At 43.8% G+C, this 9,759-nt stretch overlaps 1 protein-coding gene across 2 annotated transcripts; it reads left to right on the top strand.

Annotated features, from left to right (window-relative positions):
• The first annotated feature begins 1,030 nt into the window (after positions 1-1,030).
• Positions 1,031-8,974, top strand: samd1a (sterile alpha motif domain containing 1a). Of its 2 annotated transcripts, none has more exons than XM_041957503.1 (7): positions 1,031-1,474; positions 4,054-4,408; positions 4,829-4,965; positions 5,085-5,145; positions 6,907-6,988; positions 7,229-7,343; positions 7,637-8,974. In XM_041957503.1, exons 1-7 carry the CDS (start codon positions 1,112-1,114, stop codon positions 7,781-7,783), a joined length of 1,260 nt encoding a protein of 419 aa, XP_041813437.1. In that variant the 5' UTR covers positions 1,031-1,111; the 3' UTR covers positions 7,784-8,974. The 2 variants fall into 2 exon arrangements, with proteins under 2 accessions (XP_041813437.1, XP_041813436.1); XM_041957502.1 differs by having other exon boundaries at positions 4,826-4,965.
• Positions 8,975-9,759: the final 785 nt, after the last annotated feature.

Raw genomic sequence — 9,759 nt, 5'->3', positions numbered from 1 at the left:
CTATCTGCATCAGTAATATGTGAAGGGCCTAGAGAGCCGTCCAGATGGTTGGAAAGCAATTAAGATAAAGTAAAAGACCTCATAATGAATAAATCCATCAAAGAATGGAAATCGATTAAAGAATGAAAGGTTATAAGGTCAATTGATGATTGGACAATAATGAGACACATTAAAAGGGGTACAAATTAATTAGTTGTAAAATGTAGACATAAAAAAAATTAAGACAAATACTTCAAAGATCTGGTTAGAAATTTTTGGACTACATTAATTACAGGTATATTTAACAACACAATTAAAAATTACAAGTCATTTTGTGAATTTCTTCTTAAATTGACAGTAGCAACCTTTTTATTGTGTTTACTAATCACTGAGGTAAACAAACCCTCAAGAGTAACAGAAAACGATTTTCATGCAGGATATCTGTATAATGTTAGTCCATGTATTAAAAGTCATTTTATTTTGGGGACAGCAGGTTCGTGTTCTGTTTAGATTTAGGTGGGACCACCTTTTTCAACCCTTTTCAATCAATTACAGTTTTATAAAATGATTCAATCGCCTTTACATTAGGTTTAATAAAGTAGTATTTTGTTTCATTTATAGATTTATTAATGTGTTGCCTTTTATTAATATCCATTATATTGTCTACTTTTTTCTAGTTTGATCTTGTGAAAGGCCAACACATGGCGCCCAAAACTTTGAGCTATGCCTCTGTTGTAACAATAAGTTAAAGAGGATGGACTTCCTCTAGCTTCAGTTACTTTATCAAAGGCTGAACCTGAATAGTTGTTGGCATCACATTGTCTAACTCCTGAAATAAAATGCCACCTTTTGCGCCCATTATGGCGCACATGGGCCCGAGCGCGCGCGCTCGTTCCCGTCCAGGACTGCAAATTCCACCTTAAAACTCCTCTCGAGTGAAACTTTTCCCAGTAACTCCGTCGGTCCACCTTAAGCGCACACGCAAACGCAGGAGGCGTACAGCGAGGTTTCCGCTTCTCAGTTGGGCTCGGACCGCGGCTCGCGAAAAACACCGTGTGTAACGTACAAGGTTGACGCACTAAGGTAAGAAAAAAAGCAAAGAGAAGGCGAACCAACCGAGCAGAAAAAAAAGATGTCTGAATCCAAGTACCGCGAGTGGATCCTGGACACTATCGACTCGCTGCGGTCGCGAAAAGCCCGGCCGGACTTGGAGAGGATTTGCCGAATGGTCCGGAGACGACACGGGTCCGAGCCCGACCGAACCTGCGCAGAACTGGAGAAACTGATTCAGGAACAAACCGTGCTGAAAGTTAACTACAAGGGCTCTATTTCGTACAGAAACGCCGCCAAGGTTCAGCGGAGAAGCAGAAAAAAAGACGATGTAACGTTAACGACGGCTGCGAGAAGGAGCGCGGTGGAAGAAGCCAGTCATTCTGACTTGAGCAACGGGGACAGCGCTTTCGGTCCTGTTGACCAGGACGAGGAGGATTTGGAGGTATGTTGAGGTTGATGCGAGGGGGCATGTTTAACGAGCTCACATCTCATTGTCATATCACATCTCTCCAAATTAACAGGTGGAGATAAAGGCAAGGAACGGGTAACGTTAGTGAGTGGTTTGCAACCAAAAACACGTCTTTTTGTCTCTACTCGGGGAGTGGTGAGGGGAGTGATTTGCAAGTGCACCCAAAACTGCCGCAGACGGGGAGCGGCGGTTGGACCTCGCTCGAGCGCTACCGAGGTGGAGGGTGAAAAAACAGAAGGTGCGCGTGTAGTCGGAGTATGGCATATTTTACACAGCGCCGGCTGAAAAGCACTTTAAACGGGCGATGGAAACGCAGAAATGGAAACCAGGAAAAGTTGCACCGTCCTGCCCGTCCGTAACAAGCCGAGCCACCATTATCAGCAGCAGAAAGCGCTTTTCAAGCCCCAAACTCGGCGTTGAGCGAAGGGGAGGGGGACTGCCAAGCTAGCGAAAGATGAGTAGACGTATCCCGGAAGTCAAACAAATTTGTTTTCAAAATAGTAGCGTCAAAACAGGCGCGTGTCGATACGGGTTTTATTTTGAAGGCCGGGGCTGGAAATATGGGCTTTCAGTCTCACTGGCTTGTAAATGTGGGAGTGGGTGAAGGAAAAAAAAAGTCTCAAACACCGCGGATGTAGGAGCCTGATGGGGGACGTTGGGACATTGTTGGGTTGTTGATTTTTATTTATTTATTTATTTTCGGGACAACCATCCCGGGCAAAATACCAAATGTCACAAGAGCCATGTCCAGACATATATTTTGTTTGCCCATGACGAGATTTCACCCCCTTCCGTCTGACTTTAAGATCTGCCCATCACTATGTTTTGTCCCGTAGAACAGCAACCAAATCGATTATAATCGATGCTAAAGTACTCACAATAAAGGTATAATCAGTTCATTTGTGCACGCTGCGTCTGTTTTTCGAGTGATGGACGACTGCCGACGCAGTGCATAAAGTCGAACCCCTAGATCCATTGTCGGACACGCAGCCAAGCCCGGTCACGTCTAATGCTTGGTGTCGGCTGTTGTTACGGCCTCACTCGTCCCGGACAGCAATGCCATCACTTCTCCGTGTCTGGCAACTATTTGTTGACAGTATTGTAAGAGGAGCCCCACCACTGCAAAGTAATGAAATATGTAGAAGCCGGTAACACTGCGAGACCTAACTAACGAAAGCCACCGCAAACTGTTCGTCCGGCGCTAGCTGGCGGATGCGCTATCCGATTTGGGTTAAGCTGAGATCAAATTGACTTTGTTCTCTGAAAGGCGTGTGTGTCGCTAGAAAAACGAATACGTTTGATCACTTTGTATAGAGTGCTTCTCGGGGGCTTGTTATCCAGGTTTTACCTGAATACGAGGGTCAAATTTAGACAGTGACGTGTCCGATAACGGACTCATTTGCGTTACTCTTTTCTTTTCGCTCGCTTCTACTGTACATCGTTGACCCGGTGCAAAGTCAAAGTAGACCGGTAATCGGGGCGCCTGGTGCTCGCTCTGATCGCCGTGCTGCGCTGGGCTGCACGTCGAGTTAATGCTCGGTCTTTATCTCCGGTCGGCTCTACCGTGGCTCGGCCCCGGGAAGCGCTCCTTTAAAGACCACAGACACAATGGCGAGGTCTTCGCCGCGGCTCCCAACTCCATGCGCACTTTGGAGGAAATTTGAGAAAAACCTAAAACGCCTCCCATCGGCCCTTTCCATACTCCCGTGTGTTCGAGTCATCAATCAAGAAGGCCTCTACAGACCGGGACGCACCGAGCACATCGGCGGTTTCGTGAGAGCCGAGGTGAAAATCACGCTGGATTGAGATCCTCGCGGCCATGGTGTTTTTGTGACCGTGTCTCGGTGAAAGTTGTGAGAAATGCAGTGCGATGGGTGAATGCCATACAAGCGGCTCTTTTCTCAGGAGCGGGGCGGGCTTTAGTGCGCTCTTGTGCTCGACTGCTGGGTCTTGGACACGCAGTCGCACACAAGGTAATTTTTTTACTCAGGGCGCCATCGACTAAAACCCCCACCGAAAGGGGCGAGTAGGTACGTTAAAACTAGTTATATGCAACCAGATAACATTATATTCAAGTGGAAACACGTTTGCGGCGGAGGGGCTCACAGTCTGCCTGCGGAGTGAACGCTGCACCGCGGAAAGGGACGAAGGCATTCAGAGGCAGTAATTTACCACCACAGCGGTCAAATTGCGACATCTGTATGAGCGTGTTTTCATGTGACACGCTCAGCCTGCAATTAGCACTCAGTCATGACAACAATCCCTGATAATCTGGCAGGATTTACCAGCTCTTTAAGTTGTTGTCAAATAATGAACTTAATTGTTGATGGTGGCTTTTCTTCCACTGAATTAAATATTTCGTGTCCTCTCAATTTTAATGTCCCCATTGATCAAATCATAGATTAGGGCACATCTGATGTATTATGTTTGCTTAATTCTGCACCCACCTTAGATGTTTTATCTATTATATTATTTAATCATTGTTAGAGATTGCAGTGCTAAAATACAGTGGGATGGAAATTACATGTTGCACCTATGATTTTATTTTGCAGGCTGACACCTCTATGGCAATGGACACAGACAGTAATGCAGATGAGGAGGGGGCTGATGAGAGCCGGGATGGGCAGGACGGACCCTCTCCTGGCCGCACATATGAAGATGCCGCCGTGCACTGCGCCTCTGTGCGGGCTGTCTCTGCCCCGTGCTCTCCGTCTGGCACTCGGCCTGGCCCCGGCCCCGGCTGCGGCCCTGGCTCGGGTCTGGACTGTGTCTCTTTCCAGAAGGCTGGTGAGAGGCCCAGCTCCTTGCCCCCCTCCAGCCCCAGGGCCCTCGCACACAATGACTGGGCCTATCATTCTGCTGTATGCCCAGTGGAGCGCCAGCACCCAGGAATGCAGAGAGACAAAGGTATTCACACTGCTAGACACATGCTAATATGCACACCCAGCATTATGGAGCACTTGAATATTGTTTCATGTGCCAGCTTTATGCTTGGTTTTGCATTGGATATGAAGTGGGCATGGGAGCTGGATGGGTGACATGGTTGTTGGCAGTAGAAATGCCTTAGTTAATGTGAGCTAGCCACAGAAAAATAAAGAATAAAATGTTACATTTACATGGCTTAAAATTGTCTTGCTGCAGTCATCCATCGATTTGTTTGTTCCAGTTTTTCATGTTTAATGAACAGAGCTAAAAACACACATAACATAGCTGTCAGTTGTATTCGTTGTTGATGTAACACTAGAATTTACAGGGAATGAAGTCATGTGTGACAGTATGGATTGTATCAGCATGTAGTGTAAGTGATTCACTCTGTGTTCGCAGCAGCCACGAAGCCAGCAATCCACTCTGTAACTACCAGCCCTGGTGCTTTAAAGAACAATGTGATGAAAGAAGATGGAGGCAAGGCAGAGGATAGTGGCCTTTCATCTGATCAGTTGGTACCAGACTATGCAGCAGGGCAGGTAATTTGCCTGTACCCCTTTTGTGTCAAAAAACGCCGCCTTTATGTCTTTGATCTCTCTGCCTCTCACATACGATTTTCATGTTTTTCTGGTTTTGTTTCGCTTTTCGTGGCCGACAGGATGAGACCAAGAATGTATCTGATGGAAGACCACAAGCACTGTCTTTGCCATCTGACAATTGTGAGTATCATAATGTCATTTTTTTGTTTTGTTTTAAAAGCTACTGTGTCTCCATCTGTTTTGCATGTTTAAGACATTGACAAATGACAGCCTATGTTTCAAATAGTATTCTGGCTGCTATTTGGCCATTTCGACTATTTGCCTTGAGGCTTGCTCAAGATTTTTTGAATGCTTCACAAACTTGTCCTGCTACCTTCCATCCAGGTGGTGCTCACTTTGAGTCTTAAAAGTTGTCACTCAAAACATGCTGCTCTTCTGCAGTACTGCACTTCTAACGACAGTGGGTTCTAGTGGTGCAAATCTGCAGACTTGACACAGTTTGACTCAGCTCTGAAGTCGATGCATCATGTTTTCTAGTAAAAAATCAACACTTGACCGTGTAATAAACATACAGCTGCAGAGGGTTTGTAAAAGCTGTCAATTCAAATGGCTTTTACGAGCAGTATGGTAGATAAAACGCTTACAGATGGCTCTTAATAATCCAGAAAAGGTCCTGTTCATGTTATGTACGTGTTTGCTGATAAGAAGATTTTTTTGACTTGATAAAAGGTTATCGAGGGAAAAGTTCCCATCTGCCACCTCAGAGAGACACGGTTTGATTCCCAGTTTAGCTTCCTCTCGCTTGCTTGTGTATACCAACCAGCACAATTTGTTGTGTCTGCAGTGAGATGCCTGCAGAGGTTGGTTCTATGTTGGAAATCTGAAATGTGACTTTCAGGCTTTTAATGCAAGAAGAGAAGTGGTTATAGATTTTCTCTGCTTAGTGAGACATTAACAAGAAAACCCCAAAGCAAATAACCGACGAGACATAACTGAAATACTTTTACCACTGTACAAGTACCATGCCACTATATACTGTACTTATGCAGGCCCTGGATGTGGTTTGTGTAGAGGAAACAATACTGCGTAAAAATGGGGGCCTTCTTATGCGTCACATGCATGAAGACAGTCCTGCCAGCATCCCCAGAAAGTGGACTGGTACTGTATAGTAACGGTGCTGTACCAACACTCATTCACTGTACTGAAGCGTGAACAAACTCTAATAGAAAAACATACTGTACCGTGACAGTAGAGGCCTCAGTGTGGCATACTAGCACCACGGAAAAAGCATCACTTCCATTTCCTCACAACTCTACTGCTGTTTGTTCAACATCACACCACTGAGTGTGAGGAATGTGAAACATTTAAAACTATAGAAAAAAAATGATGATTGTTAGCTACATTTTCATTGAATTATGCACGTTGACGCAGAATTGGAAAAAGTTAAATCTGTGGTTCTCATATGAACCCCTCTCTCTGCTGCCATAGTGAGTCATATGAACTGAGCTCCCCTTTAATTACCATGTTCATGTATAATACCAAAGTTGGAGTAGCTCAGTTCAGTTTTTATAAATGATTTGAGGCCAAAAGGTACATGTGCTTTAGCTGTTCACTGCATGTGGTCGTCAAACAAAGGCAGGAAATAAGAGGCATTATGGCTTTTGATGTGAAATTAAGAGGCAAAGGTGCTTTTGACTTACGATTTTTGGCACTGTTGTATTCTCCCTCTCAAGGACAAGGGAGAATACTGAAGGGTTTCTCCTACATGTTGTCAAACTTTAAATAGAAACCAGTGAAATCGACTGTATTGTGTTTTAATGATCATTAAACATGCAGCTGAAGTTTCTCCCAGAGCAAGTCATGATATCTATTAAATCAGTATTTTTTTGTAGTAACATTCACAGAACATTTTTATTAATTTTCCGTCCATTTTCTTCACAGGTACATTTAAGAATAAGATAGACATATCCTCCTTCACAGCAGCCGACGACAGTCTCCTGAATGGTGGTAAATGTGATGAAGTGTGAGTATTAAACAGATCACGTCCCTCTCTGTCTATGCAATAGCATAGCATATATACTATATGCTTTCATTTATTTTCTTGAATAATCAATCTACATATTTCTGAAGCACAAACTCAAATTTTTAAATTTTTACTAACGACACAAAAGGTCACCTCAAGGCTTACAAAGAAGTGAGACATTACCTGCTGAAGGAAGGTCACTCTGTGGTCATGACTCTTTTTCATCTGATCTTCCTCCAGCTCTGTGAAGAAGGAGAAGATGAGCCAGAACTTGTTGCAGTGGACTGTGGCAGATGTGGCCAGTTACTTCTCAGCTGCAGGCTTTCCAGAGCAGGCCGTGGCTTTTCGAACACAGGTCAGTGCACTACCACAAAACTGCCACAGAGGGCGCCACATGTACACTGAAAACCACACATATCCCGTCATCCGATGCATTTTCAGAGGCAGCTAATATAACGCATAAAATAGCGTATGCTGGGGCCAGTATCAGTTTAGTCGTGTGCATCAAGCAGCATGGTAAAGAGAAGTCTCACAATTTTAGGGTTTCAATACAATGTGTGCTGGTGGACAGTTAATATGGCATGACATTAGTTGCATTAAAAGGTACAGGTGACACTGACTGAGCTACAAATTTTCTCTCCCCATCAGGAAATAGATGGAAAGTCCCTTCTCCTAATGCAGCGGAGTGACGTGTTGACTGGTTTGTCTATCCGACTCGGTCCAGCACTCAAAATCTATGAGCGCCACGTAAAGGTGCTTCAGAGGACCCACTTCTTGGAATTTGAAGACCTCTGAAGTTGTGTTTTACATGACAGACAATGCTGCATTGACCCAAACGTGCATGCAGTGCCCTCTCCCATCTGGACCCTGCCACCCACCTTCATATACAGAATATGTAGAGGGTGAGTGAAGGGGGAAGGCTGCGGTGGAATTAACTTTCACTGTGAGAATGACCAGAAACTGAAAGACAGTCATCCTACCTCTCATTATAGTCTTTGGTTTTCATTTCACCCATGCGGCCATGTTCGAATGCATTGCCAAGGGAGTAGACCGCTACGTTCAGCCTGTGGAGGAGCAATGACCTTTCTGCAAGAGCAAAAGATGGATAATGGTGCCATTGAAGGGGACTGAGCCTTGCACCAAGTGGACCACCTACAGGCTAACGTACCCACAGAGACATGACTGCGCAGGGCTGTGAGCAGTGTTGTCACAGTTTTGGGTCCACATGAAAATGTTGGTTTGCTGTGGCTCCAGCATTTCTCCCTGCATCCCCTGTGCTGTATCTATTATGGTACCTTCTGTTTGTCCAGAAACTGTAAGTCACACAGATCAACAAAAAGCACATCTGTTGTGATTTTTTTTCCTTTTCTCATATGATGAGTTGAATTAAATGTCATCGTAAGTGCTGGGGAAGTCAGACTATCTGCATTACATATCTGCATGTCACCAGAGTCTGAGTCGTGACTTATCATGCCACCAATAGCTGCTGATGTTGGAGTATGTCTTCAGTGTAACTCTGAGATATAACCAAACTGATATCCTTCTACCTGCTGGCAAGGCAATATGTTGCGTTTTTTTTCTTCTTCTATCTTCTTTAGAACCGACTGTGGTCCAACTTTAATACAGTTGCATTTTGGGGAACAATTACAGATGGATGTGAGCAGGAATGTGCAGCCTAATGGAATTTGCTTTCACACAGTACATGAGCAAAATAAAGTAATAAACTTTGTGAAATGTTATTGTAATACTGAATATGTTGTTTTAAATCGAATACAGCTGCTCAGTGCCTGTTTACAGAGCAGATATGTTGATCAAATGCAATATTTTATGTTATCACCCATTTATGATTTGTCCAGTGTTTCTTTGTGTTTTGATCAAAATCAGCCTCTTGAATTGTAACATTCCATGATGTAGTCTACATCTCAAGTGTATCTCCTCCCCTTTTTATCTGTAACATTGACATTTCTTCCAGAGTCACAAATAAAGCTCGAGTCTCTCTGTTCAGTCACTCTTTTTGTGATAGTTTATTACACTAGTCGTATTAATAATTCGTCTTAAAACATTTGTTTCAACGGGGTCTGCTCTGCCTTGTGTGAGGACGAGTGTCATTCAGTCTGAATCAAATATTGCAAATAAGCTTTCCACTTAAGATAAAAATCCTGAATGTTCTCACACATAAATTACAGCTTTAAAAAAATTAAAGCTAGTTTAATCTGAAGGTTCAGTCGATGCAGTGTTCTGTGAACCCTAAAATTGAATTGCAGAGATTAAACTCTTTATCCAATCTTGGAAAGCACCATGAGAACAAATTTCAGTCTGTTTGAATCTGCACAACGCTTCAGATTAATGCAAAAATAATAGAGTGGGAAAAGATCTGCCCTGACAATGCACAGAAACTTAATACTAAATACATAACACACTGATGACGATTCCATGACTGAAACTTGGGCTTTTTTGATTGAGCACCTTCTTCACTATAAAACCATCTTGTTTGAGGAATAAGTCTATTTTTGTAAGACAGGCCTTCCACAGGCTTTTCCTCTCAATTGTTTTTCCTACACCACAAATACACTTGATCCATGTACAGACAAAAGGAAAAGATTTTCCCTCACCCACGGTGGAAAACATGGGAGTCGCATACAATTTCTAATCCAGACAGAACTAGCACTACCGCAGTGTAAAGGGCACTTGGATCCGTGAGATCAATAGAATACTGCATGAGGCCACAAAGTTGTCAGCTCCAGGCTGCACACTAGTTTGACAATGCAGAT

This window comes from Chelmon rostratus, chromosome 17, assembly GCF_017976325.1.
Source record: "Chelmon rostratus isolate fCheRos1 chromosome 17, fCheRos1.pri, whole genome shotgun sequence".
Taxonomy (NCBI): domain Eukaryota; kingdom Metazoa; phylum Chordata; class Actinopteri; order Chaetodontiformes; family Chaetodontidae; genus Chelmon; species Chelmon rostratus.
Note: the sequence above shows the minus strand (reverse complement) of the source record. Positions and strands in the feature narration are given on the sequence as shown.

Excerpts from the sequence above, each read along its gene's own strand:
- samd1a (XM_041957502.1), top strand. The coding sequence starts at position 1,112 with ATGTCTGAATCCAAGTACCGCGAGTGGATCCTGGACACTATCGACTCG. Across the intron at positions 4,966-5,084 it reads CAGACTATGCAGCAGGGCAG|GATGAGACCAAGAATGTATC; the intron begins GTAATTTGCCTG and ends CGTGGCCGACAG. Across the intron at positions 5,146-6,906 it reads GTCTTTGCCATCTGACAATT|GTACATTTAAGAATAAGATA; the intron begins GTGAGTATCATA and ends TTTTCTTCACAG.